Source organism: Diceros bicornis, chromosome 11 (genome assembly GCF_020826845.1).
Source record: "Diceros bicornis minor isolate mBicDic1 chromosome 11, mDicBic1.mat.cur, whole genome shotgun sequence".
In the NCBI taxonomy this organism is placed as follows: domain Eukaryota; kingdom Metazoa; phylum Chordata; class Mammalia; order Perissodactyla; family Rhinocerotidae; genus Diceros; species Diceros bicornis.
Window position 1 is genome coordinate 65,136,574 of NC_080750.1, and position 15,942 is coordinate 65,152,515.

The 15,942-nt window shown below is 38.2% G+C and overlaps 1 protein-coding gene across 2 annotated transcripts in view; it reads right to left on the minus strand.

Annotated features, from left to right (window-relative positions):
• Positions 1–15,942, minus strand: part of EXTL3 (exostosin like glycosyltransferase 3) — a 129,000-nt gene that overhangs the window by 14,286 nt on the left and 98,772 nt on the right. For both annotated transcript variants that reach the window (XM_058550430.1, XM_058550429.1), the window contains exons 4-6: positions 14,266–14,393; positions 6,860–7,004; positions 1,417–1,545 (exon numbers count right to left, since the gene is read on the minus strand). In XM_058550430.1, the coding sequence (XP_058406413.1) occupies positions 1,417–1,545; positions 6,860–7,004; positions 14,266–14,393 (402 nt within the window). The remainder of the gene's footprint in view (positions 1–1,416; positions 1,546–6,859; positions 7,005–14,265; positions 14,394–15,942) is intronic.

The window sequence follows — 15,942 nt, forward strand, 5'->3', positions numbered from 1 at the left end:
CTCAAGAATAGAAGAAGCTATGGGGTAATCAGAAGTTAAGTTATAACTCTGAGCCATACTTGGGAAAAAGGTTTGATTAGGTATACATGGATGTATAGGACCCCCAAATGCTTTTCTATCTTTCTCTGTTATGCTTTGTTACATGGACCGAGTGTTCTCTCGTTACCACTCTGCTTACCACTAAAGATATGATTTCACTAGCGTTATTAGTACAGGCTGGTGGTTACTTAGTCTAGAACTTACCTTCAAAATGTAAAGAGAAAGAAATATGCACTCGTTTATTATTCACTCATCACACTAATGATATCCATGAAGAGGTAAACTTATTATTTTATAAAATTAAATAATAAGCCTTTCTAACAATAATGAAAGTAAGACCTTAATTAGCTTGTTAACCTTTCTAAGGACATCAGGTACGAATCCGTAACATAAATACTGACAGAGCATAGTCATAAATTCTATTAATTTGAATTAACACACAGATGCTCTAGTTTTGTTGCAAGGCCCTTACCAGGCCTACCCTAACCCTTGCCAGGAGAGCTTTCACTTGTTGTATGAACCTGCAATAACGACACAAAGGGTGATGGAACTGATCTTTCCGTGTGCATAGTATGAAATTGGTATATTCTGGTCAAATCTATTCGGCAACTCAAAGACAATAAAGAACTCAAATTTCTAGAATTCTGAGAGTACTTTTGTTTTTGTTTTTGAGTAAATACCTAATATAGTACTTACTTATGTGCCAGGCACTATTCTTAGAGCTTTATATATATTAACTAAAGAATTCTTCAATTTTTTGTGCCATGGACACCCCCCACTCTGATTTGGCAATCTGGTGAAGCCTGTGGACTCCTCCTCAGACTGTTTTTAAATGTATAAAATAAAATACATGTGATTACAAAGGAAACAAATTATACTGAAATACAGTAATGTACATGCTCTTTTATTAAGGCATTAAGTAACAAGATCTAGGGGAAAGTTAATAACTACCATAATTTAAAAGCAGTGATGAACATAATACTTTGAGATGTGGCAACAAATGTAATGTGATATGAAAATATCTGTGACTTCTACTGGTGACAAATCCGTTACTGCAAATACTCTTATGAACTGTAGCCTGTTTCATAACTGATGGAAATGCTAAATTCCACTAAGAGATTAGTAAAAATTAAAGATGCAACATTTTTCCCATCCCAGTTCCAAACCCTCTGAATTCTATCTATTCTATTAGGAGTGAAAAGCCCCTATATTAACAACTTATTTAACCATAAGACAATCCTGTTTGATTGGTTGTATCATTATCCTCATTTTATGGATGAGAACTCTGAGGTATGGTGAGTTACATACCACACTACTGCAAAATAAGTGAATTAAGTATGCATGCACCCCCAGTTCCATAAGTAGTGGGACCCTCACCTTGATGGGGGGTTTCCGAGTGATGTGGGAGACAAGGAAGTTCATGGCAATGTCCTCACAGTTGATGTATTCATCCACCATATCTCGGATGGCCTGGGGCATCACGTAAGAATACAGGTAGGCATAATACTGTCAGGGGTAGAAAAAGAATCACATACTCTGTTAGAGGCCACAGTTCTTTGGCTTTGAGCAAAAATATGCATCGATCTAGGGGCTGAAGTTCGGGAAGGGGGGTAGAGGATGGCTGTGGCAATCACTGGGAAGCACCACTGGCATTTAGGGAGTTGAGGCTAGGGATGCTAAACATCCTGCAAGGTACATCTTCTGCAATTAAGAATTATCTCATCCAAACTGCCATTATCACCCCTTTGAGAATCAGAATTTCATTTCATCTCCTTGGTACCTCAGTGATTTTGCAACAATGTCAAGATTCATCAAATTAGGTCAGACTGGTTTAGCTGAACAAGATTCTATCTCTGACAATGGCAATAAGGGATAAGTGAGGGGGAAAGCCTGGTTATCTGCTAAGACCTCAATAAGTCACTGAGCCATGAAACATCCAATCCCTCAGTGCCCCACTTGCGGATTCTAGAATCTGATCACTTTCCACCATCACCACTAGCTACTCCCTGCTCCAAACCACCATCATCTCTTGCCTGGATTACTCATATGGCCTCCTAAACAGTCTCCCTGCTGCCATATTTTCCTCCCTACAGTCCAATGTCAGCACAGCAGAGTGATCATGTTAAGACACAAGTTGAGCTGAGCATGTCACTCCTTTACTGCAAACCCCTCAATGGCTTCCTATCTCACACAGAGTGAAAAAAAGCCTAAGTTCTTACAACGTCCTGCAAGGGCCACAATGTAGTGTGTTGAAGCTGGCTCACACCTGCTATGAACGTCTACTGCTAAACTTTCAGTAATTTTCTGAGACTATTTAGGAATTTTGTGAGCTTGTTATGAAAAAGAGTCATTATTAAAAATATAATTACAGGGGCCGGCCCGGTCGCGCAAGCGGTTAAGTGCACGTGCTCCACTGCAGCGGCCCGGGGTTCGCCGGTTCAGATCCCGGGCGCGCACCAACGCACCGCTTGTCAAGCCATGCTGTGGCAGCGTCCCATATGAAGTAGAAGTTGGGCATGGATGTTAGCCCAGGGCCAGTGTTCCTCAGCAAAAAAGAGGAGGATTGGCAGATGTTAGCTCAGGGCCAATCTTCCTCACACACAAAAAAATTAAAAAATATATACATATAATTACATAAACTTAAGTTATATTAAAAACCAATAAATACCTAAAGCTCATCGCTTCTTAATTAATTTGTTACATTTTACTATTACTTATTGCATTTTATTGTTATCTTCAGATTATTCATGTCTATCATATCTGTATGGTGAAAATACTTTATATAATGGTGTCCAACTGCCCATCTCTTCAGAACTCCACGTTCAGTGACTCATCATTTCAACCTGAAATCAGCCACAGTAAGAATATTTACACCACAGAAATGGGCAAATGCTATAAAAAAGGGCACATGTTAACTGTGATATGTTGCAATATACTGCTGATGAATGAACAGGTGAGGTGCTGAATAAAAATGATTTGTGTATTTTATTATCTTAAGTAGTAGAATGTATGTAGTGAAATAATGACCATAAAATTTTTATAGCACACAGTGGTTTGCTGGTTATCTTGTGGCAAGGTACTTAAGAGATAGTGAACTTCCCAAGATGAATTATACTTTTGTCTTTTACAAAAAGACAGGTGATTGGGGACCACCCGGTGGTGTAGCAGTTAAGTGCGTGTACTCCACTTTGGTGGCCTGGGGTTTGCAAGCCATGCTGTGGCGGCGTCCCATATAAAGTCGAGGAAGATGGGCACGGATATTAGCCCAGGGCCAATCTTCCTCAGCAAAAAAAAAAAAAGAAGAAGAAGAAAGAAAGAAAGAAAGAAAAAAGAGGAAGATTGGCATTGGATGTCAGCTCAGGACTAGTCTTCCTCACCAAAAAAGAAAAAACCCATGGAGAGGGGCCAGCCCCATGGCCTAGTGGTTAAGTTCAGAGTGCTCCGCTTCAGCAGCCCAGACTTGCCATTTTGGTTCTCAGGCGCGGACCTGCACCACTCGTCAGCCATGCTGTGGCGGTGACCCACATACAAAATAGAGGAAGACTGGCACAGATGTTAGCTCAGCAACCATCTTCCCTAAGCAAAAAAAAGGAAGGTTGGCAACAGATGTTAGCTCAGGGCAAATCTTCCTCAGCAAAAAAAAAAATGGAGAAAGTATTATGAAAACAAATTTTTAGAAGTATTTCCACCATTACGTGATTTTGATGCCAAAAATTATTTATGAAAATCTATAAAAACTTTCAAATCTGTACATTTTTAAAAACATAGAAAAACTTCTGTAACCTGTTTAACAATCTTCTAAATGAAAAGTTTCAACGAATTTAGAACCTACTCTAAAACATAAAAATGTAACACCTTCTCATTAGTTTGCTAAAAAAACTGAATGGCCTCCATGAAAGATGAAAATTCTAATCCAATTTCAACGAAATGCTACCAAATTGGTGGAGGAGCATCCTGACATAGTAAGCACAGCAATAAGGGATTTCCTCCAAGGACAGTGATTAAAAACCAAGTATTAAAAATACACTTAATTTAGAAATAGACCTCTGATTTGCCATAATCCAGTGTCAAACCAAGATTTTCAAAAATAATGAAGCATATTCGATCATACTGCTTTCACTAAAATTTAAGAATTTAATATTATTTTGAAACTTTATTTCACCTTTATCTCAACCTTATAAAAATTTCTACAAATATAGTAGTATACATAAATATAATTAATAAATAAATATACATATTTCTGGGGTACAGGTTCAAAAATTTTTATTTATAGGCATTTATAATCAAAAAACTTGATTGCTCTAGATTAGGGATGACCAACTTAATTATTTTCAAGGACCAAACAAGTGAGGCAAATAAATTAAGTGGCATTTTAAAGAAATGGGTGTAAGAAAAATAAAGAGTCGTGGGGCAAATAAGTGCACACATGCCAACCTACAGGGAACAGTGGCTGCGCAGCTCCAGCCAATTGGTAACTGGCAGGAACACGGCCCCAATATGACTTGATCTTCGTTTTCATTGAGGTCCAGATCCTTCTGTAAAATCCTTTGATTTTCAAAACCTGGCAGTGTATAGGATAGCACTGGGGGTGCTAAAGAAACATTTCTGTAAACCACGGAAGACTTGAGGGCTGCTAGTTTGTAACTTTTGCTCCAGATTCTCAAATAGAAAAAAACCTAAGTTTTATTAAGTAAATTATTACTTGAAAGGAAAGGGATATGACTATTGTAACTTTTAAAAAATAATCTGAGAATTTAAGAAGGCAGACTTTTCAGAAGATGAGTAAATTCTCAAGGTGTGAGTAGACGCTGATAAATCGGTAGCTCTTTCTCGGAGGACGAGTGTGAAAAAAAATGGCTCCTAGTTGGGTAAGGTTTCTCGGCCAGATGCTCTCTAATCCTACTTGCAACCCCTAGCCCAACCAAAGCCCACTCAAGTTTGGAAAATAAGCACGAGGGCGAGGGTGAAGAATGGGATGTATACCAGCCTCACACATTAAGTTTTAAAAAGGAAAAAAATGCTGAAAGTTTAATGACTTCTTAGGCTGGTTCAAAATGTCCCTAGTAAGATGACTTTCAAGGTTCTATTTGAGGTGACTTACAAAACGCCACCATCTGAGATATGAAATATATGAGGGACAAAAGATTTGAGGGAGTTGGGGGAGAGATGATGGGCTTTTAGGGGAAAAGTTTAGTTTGAAGTACCTGAAGGACATACAGAGAATGTCCTGAAAACAATTAAATACACACCAAGTACAGATCTCAGGGAAAGGTCTAGACTGGACTACAGATACAGAAATCACCAACTTGTAGGTGCTATGAAAAGCCACAAGACCTTGAGAGAATGAGAGAACGTCTAAGGAAAACACAAAGTAAGAAGAGCACTAGGCAGAAGCTAGAACCCTGGGATACTTCAACATTAATGGGGAAGACAGTGTGGTGAATGGGTGTTTCACAAGAGCAATGAAGTCATCCAGAATGACAGAGGGCCTGGAGTGGAGATAAGGAAGATGGGCCAGGTGCCCATGGCCTTTGAATACCATGAGGGAATGATTAGGAAGTTGGTAGATGGCAGCAACAAGACAAATGACATGAGCTTCAAATGAGATTTTATATGACAGTTGAGACATAATTGTCTAGAAGTGTCATTGGTAAGCAATGAAAATTGTTCTCTACACCTTCCCTGATCCCAAGTACAAATCTGAGAAAATGAGTAGCCTCAATCATTGTCCCTGGAAGAAATACAGAAACAGGCTAAAGGGAAGCACGGCCTTCAGAGAAAAGTCAGGTTTCTATCACGTCAAGGAGATAGAGGAGGTATTCTGTGAAGCAGGCAGGGGGTGTAGGCGATTTGGCTATCTCAGAATAGGGATTCTTCAGAGCCCAAGGGAGGGACTTGTGGGGGACGGTATAGAGCAGCACTATCCAATGAAAATATAATGTGAGTCACATAGGTCATTTTAAATTTTCTAGTAGCCACATTTTTAAAAAGTAAAAAGAAACAGTAAAGTTAACTAGTAATAAATTTTATTTAACCCAGTGTATCAGAAATAATTGCATTTTAACATACAATCACTAAAAAAAATTGAGATAGTTTACATTAGTTCTTTCATGCTAAATTTTCAAAATCTAGTGTGTACTTCACACTTACAGTACAGCTCAGTACTGACCAGTCATATTTCAAGTGCTCAATAGCCACATGAGGCCAGTTGCTACTTTATTGAACAGACAAGATACAGAGGGAAGATGAGTCAGAAGCAAAAAAACAGAACAGTTTGGCAATAACAGTACAGGAGAGGAGTAACAACTGGAGGGGTTTGCATTTTGGATATGGAATGAAAATTGAGATGTGAGGCATGGTGAAAGTGACAAGCTCTAAGGAATCAAACAGAACTTGAAGAGCCACAATAGGCAGAGGCTTGTGGTGGGGCTTGGGATAGTAGTGGTTAGCCTGAGTCAGAAGAGTGCCAGGTTCAGCCTTCTGTTGGCCAGACCGCGTGTGGGATGGCAACGTTGAAACTGGACAATATCTTAGCCCGTGCTCTCAGTTTTACAGAGGGAAAGCCAATGTCCAAAAAGATGAATTGATTTTCGTAATGGCCTAGGTGCAATTGTACAGTCAGCCTTCTCATCTTGACTTTTTACTCCAGAGTTTCTCTAAGCATCATGATTACTATCTTTAAAAACAGAAATAACTTACTTCTAGCATAGAGGGGACGTATAAAAAGCATTAGGAGAGCTAACTTGAGGGCAGCATTTCACTACCACACAAAGGCTTACACTTACCAAGTTCAGGCCATTCTTACCAAGCTTTTTCTTACCTTGTGAAAGAAGGCAGCACCTGTCAGCACCATGGACAGCTCACAGGAGTAGTTGGAGTTGTAGAGCCAAGACTGATGAGGGATGTCCCACGCATGGTAACGGCCAGGGAAACCCACAATGCGGTCCCGTGCTTCTCTCCACACCCTCAAAAACACAAGTATATGCACACACCTGAGTACAAAGCTCTAAGATTATCAGAAATGTTTAAAATTATTGCCTCTAGTAAACCAATGTTACAATAAAAAATAAAATAAAAATAAAATTATTGCCTCTAGCTTGCAGGCTCTGGCCCTTGGGCTGTTACTTCCTTTTTCCTTTTTTTTATTTTAAATAACAAAATCCATCACAATCCAAACAGGATAAAAACAAATAAATGGTGTCACACATAGCTTCCTTAATAAGAACCTGCTTATTGCTCCTCCAACTTCTGGCAGCCAGCATCTCTCCAGCCCTTACAGACAGAACAAGCTGGAATAACATGCGAAGGAGCTAAGTCAGGGGTCTCCGAAGTGGGGTATGTACGGCAATCTGCTAAGCAGCAGGACGAAGATATCAATTTCTATTTCAATTTATTTTTAACCTTATTTAATTTCTTTAAAGAAGTTTTGTTTTTAATGAGCATGATATATTAGTACAGTAGGACTTGGATATAATATATGTATATTGCATACTTAACTTTTCTTTTACTGAGAGGGTACACCATAAAAAAGGTTAGAGACCACTGGTCTAACCACAGAAGACTGTTACCTGGAGTAAGGTACAACAGTCTTAACTCCTGATTTGAAGAGACATGAGGGAGAAACCTGCACCATGAAAAGAATTGGTCTACAGGACCATATACAAATGAAAGATTTCATAAATGCAAGAAACGAACTGAGAATTCAATATGTTTCCAGGATAAACTTTTATATCATCTCCAAATTTACAGGGAAGGTAGAACAAATAAAATCAGTTCCCCAGCTTCACAGGCTAAAATCGTAGAGCTGACAGCACTTATGCTCCACAGAACCCTACAGCCCTGTAGAAGTAATTCGGGTGTCCCATAAACAATGAACCTTCACTTCCCCACCCCACCTCGCCCCCAAATGGAGATTTAGACTGCCTGAGAAACTCCCTCATCACTTACACGGAACTTTAATTTGTAAAACACATAAGATTTCACGTCAAAAGAGTTCCTCTCCTATTAAGTTTGAAAGTAACTAATCTAGTCCAATAGATGAGAAACCACAATTTCTATCACAACATAGCCTTCTAGATGAGCTTTCTGATACTTCCTACCCAAATCCCTACCTCTATCCTAATTTATCTCCTAAAACTGACTCCAAATTACTAACCTAAAAAGGTGTAATATGTTTTCATAATATATTTTGACATTTATAGGATGTAAGAATTGATAATAAATACCATCGGCATATCCAAATGTTATATCAATACTCCTAAAAATACTATCTCTTCAAACGTCTATTGCTCCTACTAGTCCTGAAATATTAGCAGAAGAAAGAATGGAAAACTGAATATTTCAATTATCTGATCTTGCTGATTTAAGTCAATATAATGTAGACAGTTCTTAATAAGGCAGAGTCTCATTTGCTATATGATATCAAAAGGTAGCATTTCTAATTTGTTCAAGGCTGTCAACCAAGAGATGATCCACTGGTTGATGGGTGTTAAACATCTATTAAACCATAAGGAAAAAAAATCAATGTGGAAGCACTGGTATGAGATGAACACAACTTAAATAAAGGCTTTAATAAATTCCTGGGACGATGCATCAAGAGTTTTAGGGCCGGCCCCGTGGCTTAGCGGTTAGGTGCGCACGCTCCACTACTGGCGGCCCGGGTTCGGATCCCGGGCACGCACCGATGCACTGCTTCTCCGGCCATGCTGAGGCCGCGTCCCACATGCAGCAACTAGAAGGATGTGCAGCTATGACCTACAACTGGCTACTGGGGCTTTGGGGGAAAAATAAATAAACAAAATAAAAAAAAATTAAAAAAAAAAAAGTTTTAGATAGCATAGTCTCAATGTGTATTTGAAAGTTAAGCATTTAAAAATATCGATTATAAATAATGCTACCAATATACATATAAAAGTGTTGCACATAATCAGTTCCTTAACATTATATTCAAACTTATGCTGAAGTAAATATTTTTAATCTATGTACCATATTATAGATCATGCTTTGGCATACTTTACCTTTAATGAATTATTCTTTAAATGTGTTAATGTTCTAATTACCTACACATTATGTTAGGAAAAAAGTTCCAAAGGTAATATTATAGCTCAAACTTAAAAACAAAGAAAATTCACCAGATAAATTCGACTTTGCCAAACAACTAAAGAGAAATTTAAAAATAATGAAATCAAGACACTATTCCTATGAAGAATTTGAATCATAAGTAATATTCTTCTGTTAACATTTCAAATTTAAATACTATTACCTCTGAAATGAGTGCGTCAGTTAAACATTCTCATGGAATGAACTTTGGCACATCATTTCCATATAACTATAGTGAGTTAAGTAAAAAAATAAACTATTGACAGCCCAAATACCACATATTTTAAATAAAGTTGACATATTTTTATGTAAGTCTATGTGACTCACAACAATTTTTTAATGACTTACCTGAATGAAAGCAAAAGGTCATGTTACTATTAATGTTTAATTTAAACTGATTTTCTGATCTTCAAAACTTTGGCAAAATGGTTTTGAATAAAGATCAGTAAATATTTAAGATATTACAGTAAATTAAAGTAATATGGACTTCATCACACAAAGAGACATTCTTTTCCTTGTTGGTTATACCATCATGTTTTCCCCCCTGGTTCATTAAGAACCAAAGGATTTGAAATGCAATAGGAAAATAAAGTGTAAAATCAACTAATAATCAAAGAACATATAAAAAAACATAAAGTGACATTTTGCCTCCTATCTAAAACAAGAGTTCTTTTCCAAATCCCATGTTTCTTACATTACAATAGTATGTAAGCCTTTTCCTCCTCTCCAAAATATTAAGGAACCTATGCCAAATCACGGTAAAAGAAAAAGGTTTTTGTTAGCTCCCTTTGAAAAAGAAAACTCATAAAGCAGAGCCTTGAAGTGTAGAGAAACAGATCAACATCAGATCCAGTTGTGGGATTCTAAAGTTCTGGGTCCAACATAACAGACATAATTCGCATACAGGAAGAGAAACCTACCTTCCAGTCCACAATCCCATACCTCCTCTTAAGCTTACACTATCACCTTTTCTTTTTTTAAAATAAAATTTGAGATATAAATCACATACCATAAAATTCACTCACTTAAAAGTGTACAACTCATTGAGTTTTAGTATATTCACAGAGCTGTGCAACCATTACCACTATCTAATTTCAGAATATTTTCATCACCTCCAAAAGAAACCCCATAACCATTAATAATCACTCCCCATTTCCCCCTCTCCCCAGCCTATGGCAACCACTGATCTACTTTCTATCTGCATGGATTTGCCTATTGTGGACATTTCATATAAACAGAATCATACAACATGTGGATTTTGTGACCAGCTTCTTTCACTAGGCCTGTTTTCAAGGTCCACCCATGTTGTAGCATGTATCAGTACTTCATTCCCTTTTACTGCCAAATAATATTCCATTGTATAGATATATCACATTTTGTCTATCCATTCATCAGTTAATGGACGTTTGGGTTGTTTACACTTTTGTGTTTTTTGGACAACTGACATTTTTGTGTGGCAAAATATATGTAACATAAATTTTACAATTTTAACTATTTTTAAGTGTACAGTTTAGTGACATTAAGTACATTCACACTGTTGTGCAACCATCATCACCATCCATCTTCAGCTCCAGAATGTTTTCATCTTCCCAAACTGAAACTCTGTACCCATTAAACACTAACTCTCCATTCCTGCCTTCCTCCAGCCCCTGGCAACCATCATTCTACTTTCTGTCACTATGAATTTGATACTCTAGATGCCTCATTAAACAGAATCATATAATACTTATCCTTTTGTGTTTTTTATACTTGTTGACTATTACATTGACAATGCTACTATGAACATTCAGGTACTGCTTTCCGTATGGACAATTCTCTTAAGTTTCAATTTTAATTCTCTTAAGTCCTCTTTGTTTTATCTGCCCCTTAAGAACATATCTGCATCTTTGCTACATAAGCTGAAGTTAGCCAAGATCCATTATTATCTTTTGCCACAGAGAGGAACTCTTGTTACACTTGCCCTTTCCTTTTGAAACTAAGTCTGTTTCACTCCCACTCAGGTAATTTGGGGAAATAAGCAAATTGGGGAGATTTAGAGAAATCTTTCAGAGCGAAGGATGCCCAAACAAATGAGAAATGAGGGTAATAAAAGGTTAGGATGTGCAGCCAGAGATAATGTACCAGTTCCATAACCAGAAGCTAAACCTCAAATTTCCAATGATTGTTAAGAGAGACATTAAAAGGCTTCCCATTATTCTCGCACCACTTGGAAATCTGTTGACAAATGGAAAAGGTCAAAAGTCTTCCTAAATCAAGAGCCACAGAAGATAGCAAATGCCAACTATCTTAATAAGCTTCCAACTCATTAAAGCAGGACCCCTTATCTAAATCATCCTTGGGATCTAGAGGTGATTGGCAATTCTCCTGTTAACATCCCATGACTCTGGTCACAGCTCCCAGTCCTTTAGCATGCTCTAAACTGCATCACGCTGTGTCAGAAATACACTGCCTCCCGCCCCAGGCCCCTGGCAACCAGCACCAATGACAACTGTAATAGCAAAAGACCATTTCTGGAATCACGACGTGGCTTTCTTCCTTTCATAAAAACAAACAGAGGGAGCTGGCTATTTATTAGCATGGTACAAAAAAGGAACACACTCCAGTCCAGCAGGATTCTTATCACAGCTAACAACAGACTCTTATCTCAATAATATAGGAGGAGGAGGTCAAAGGGTGGGTGGAGGAAAGGAAGAACAGATGTTCTAATTTGTCAGAAATGTATCACATCACTCTTGATAGACGGATTAAAGACACAGACAGCAATAAAGCTGCTGGTCCTTTCATCTGAGCGTCTGTGCTTATCAACCTAAATAAAGCAAAGAAAGCCTGAAAGCTAGGTAGGACACATCAGGCTTTCAGTGAGTGGAAAAAAGCACAGAGAAAAAGAGTTCTCCATCCTGGATCCATATTTAATTTGAATAAGATCTCTAAGGAAATCTATTCCAGTGCTTCTCAAACTATCTGTGGTGAAGAACTAATTTTCCCCCAATTTATGGTGGATTAATCTTCTTGTAAAATACAATAAAAATGAAGTGCACAGTTTCCTAAATATGACACCAAAAGCACAAGCAACCAAAGAAAATATATATAAATTGGTCTTCATCAAAATGAAAAACTTTTGTGCTTCAAAGGATACCATCAAGAAAGTGAAAAGACAACCCACAGAATGGGAGAAAATATTTCCAAATCAAATCTCTGATAAGGGACTTTTATCTAGAATATATAAAGAACTCTTAGAACTCAATAATAAAAAGACAAATAACCCAAACAACAAAGGGCAAAGGACTTAAATAGACATTTCTCCAAAGAAGATATACAAATGACCACTAAGTACATGAAAATCGACATCATTAGTCATTAGGGAAATGCAAATCAAAACTATATTGAAATAACATGCACACACAGTAGGATGGCTATAAATAAAAAACGGAAAATAACAAGTGTTGACAGGATGGGGAGAAATTGGAACGCTTAGATACTGCTGGTGGCGATATAAAATGCTGCAGCCACTTTGGAAAACAGTCTAGCTGTTTCTCAAAATGTTAAACAAAGAGTTACCATATGATCCAGCAATTCCACTCCAAGGTATATATCCAAGAGAAAGAAAATGTTCATACAAAACCTTGTACATGAATGCTCATAGCAGCATTATTCACAACAGCCAAGAAGTAGAAATGACCCAAATGTCCATCAATGGATAAACCAAATGTGTATATCCACACAAAATGAAGTACTGACACATACCACAAGATGGACGAACCCTGAAAACACTGTGTTAAGTGAAAGAAGCCAGTTACAAAAGGGCACATATAGGAATTTTATATAAAATGTCCACAATAGGCAAATTTATAGAGACACAAAGTAGATTAATGATTGACTAGAGCTGAGAGAGGTTGGGGGAAATGGGGAATGACTGGTAATGGGTACAGGGTTTCCTTCGGTGGTAATGAAGGTTTCTAAAATAGATTGTAGTGATGGTTCCACAACTCTATAAATACGCTAAAAAGCATTGAGCATGGCTGAAGTATACCACTTAAATGAGTGAACTGTATGTTTGAATTATATTCAGTAAATGTTACCCAAAAATGAATTGCAAGAAAAATGATCACACACTTGGATGTCACGGTAAATGTCAAATTGCTTGAAAAGTTCCTAAATGCTTACCCTCAATTCTTGTACTCACCTCACTGTGGACAGACGAACTGCCCATGAGCCAGCATACCAGTCCATCACACACTCTGAGTAGCCCAGATCTACTCCATTCTCTTACCTGTAACATTCCCTCAACTTAGATATTTAAGCTCCACTAAGAACTACTAAGATTCAAAAGAGTACAGTTTAGTGGTTGAGTGGAAGTTCCGGACCAGGCAAACCTGCATTTGAATTGCAGCTCTGCCACTAACTTTCTAGCTTCATGGTTTTGTTCTCTTGGATCTCAATTTACTCCTATATACAACTGACGTCAACAAGTTTCAGAAGGATTAATGATAAACCAGACGAAGTGCTCAGCTAGTGTCTGGCGCACAGTATGGGTTCAACAAATGTCATGTATTATCATCATCACAACCATCTCCTGCTCTTTGCCCTCTTTCTCCTCTTGGATCTTTGCTTCCAACACCATCTTCTTTCCCCAAATCTTTCAGGCCCCAGGATTCTGGCATTGTTCCACTGCCCCAAGACACGGCAACATTTTGCCTCTAATTGCCTGGGAGTTATTCCCCATTCCTCTAAACACAAAAACTTCAAGTTTCCTTTAGAAAACTACCCCTTGTCTCCACTCTCAGTCCAAGCTTGCAGTTGGAGGATGATCTACTTGCAGGCTCCAGGGGCAGGTAACCTCTATCTAGCCAATCACAGAATGCCATCTCTTTGGCCTCAGAGGAAGAGCCTATATGAGAGCAAAGGCAACACAGAGGAAAGCAGAACCTAGAGATGAAGAGAAATGGAGTTCTCCTGCACCAATTAAGACCCTGGATCCAGCTATGTCTTAAGTCAGCCCTTACTTCCTCTCAGGATTTCTCAGTTACCATCAGCCAAGAAATTAATTTTGCTGCCTAATCCAGGTTTGAGTTGGTTTTCTGTCATTTGCAAACTAAAGTGTTTCTTGATTGAAAATCAGCTCCTCACCGAAACCCAAACATGATTTCATCATGGCGGAGATGAGCATCATCATCAATAGACAGGATGGCCTCTGTCTCAATTTCATTCCAGGGCAAGAATCGATTGTTCAAACTGTTCTTTTCAGTACGGACCACCTGTAAGGAGGAAAGAAAAACAGTAATGATCAGTGCTGCATTATAGAACGCAAAACCAAAAGTACCTTTAGGTCAAAGGAGACTGTAGCTAAATTTACTGAATAATTGTGCCTGATTACCTACCACTTGTAAAATCTAGCATATGACTTTCAGGAATAAAAACTGCCTTATAGCAAATATATAGGGATTTCACATTTTAAGCTTTATTTATTTGCTAACTAATTTTCTTGTGAAATAAGCTAAAGCTGAGGATTATTTTACATACGTGATCAACAGAGTCTAAGGAAATTAAAAATAACTTTCCCAAGAGAACACAAGGTGGCAGAGTAGAACTGAGAGTATGATTCCCAGCTCTGGAACCCCCCAATCAGCTCATAAACGTTAAAACTGAACTCAAAGATCCCTTGAGTCTATGTCATTTCTGACTCCCAATTTTAAGGCCTTTTTTTGGTATTAAAAAAGGTATCCCATCCAGTTGAGGATAACTATTTCACTTTTGCACTTCCTACCTGCAGCACTGACTACACATATGAAAGCTTTTTCTTTCAAAGTGTACCTAATTCAGTAAAACTATCAGCTTCTGTGTCCACAGCAAATCCCAATTCAAAGAATCTCTATCCAAAGTGACCCATACGTGCAAAGCAACAGTTCTTCATAAAACAAAGATTAGTGCCCAAACAGAACTACATTATAATAAAAAAACATTTATTCAGGGGCCGGCCCGGTGGCGCAAGCGGTTAAGTGCGCGCGCTCCGCTGCGGCGGCCCGGGGTTCGCTGGTTCGGATCCCGGGCGCGCACCGACGCACTGCTTGGTAAGCCATGCTGTGGCGGCGTCCCATATAAAGTGGAGGAAGATGGGCACCGATGTTAGCCCAGGGCTGTCTTCCTCAGCAAAAAAAAGAGGAGGATTGGCGGATGTTAGCACAGGGCTGATCTCCTCACAAAAAAAAAAAAAAAAAAACATTTATTCAAACCATATCACAGATAAGCATAGTTTACTACAATGTAGGTAGTAGCTTTGTTAGGCACCTTGCCCTCTGATGCTCGATAAACAAGGATGACCATACTCAGTACTTTGATAGCTCATTTTATTTTTATGGTATCTATATCTAATTAATCCAACTAATGAGGAGCCATCATTTTATTCTCAAAAACCAGAAACAAAGGAACTTTTATAGAGAAATTATCTTTTTAGAATCATCTTTTTAGGAAGGGTCATCTTACCTTCGACAGAACATTTTACTTGTACAGAGGATAACCTCCACCTAGCATGATGAATGGCAATTATATCCAGGATCTAAGTTTATGAATGGTTTCACTCCCATGACCTCAGGGAGACTGTCTCTTGAGCTGAAAATATTCTGTCTCCTAATCTTCTACCCAAATTATTCTCCCCCTGGAGACTCAGCTCAGTGCCTCCTATCACTCCCCTCCTTGTCAAAATTGATCACTTCTTCTATGTTCTTAAAGCAGAATCCTTATACTTCAATTAATTCATTCTAGCACACTAAGAATCCAATGAGTTCAGAGTTAGAAGGGCCTTAGAGA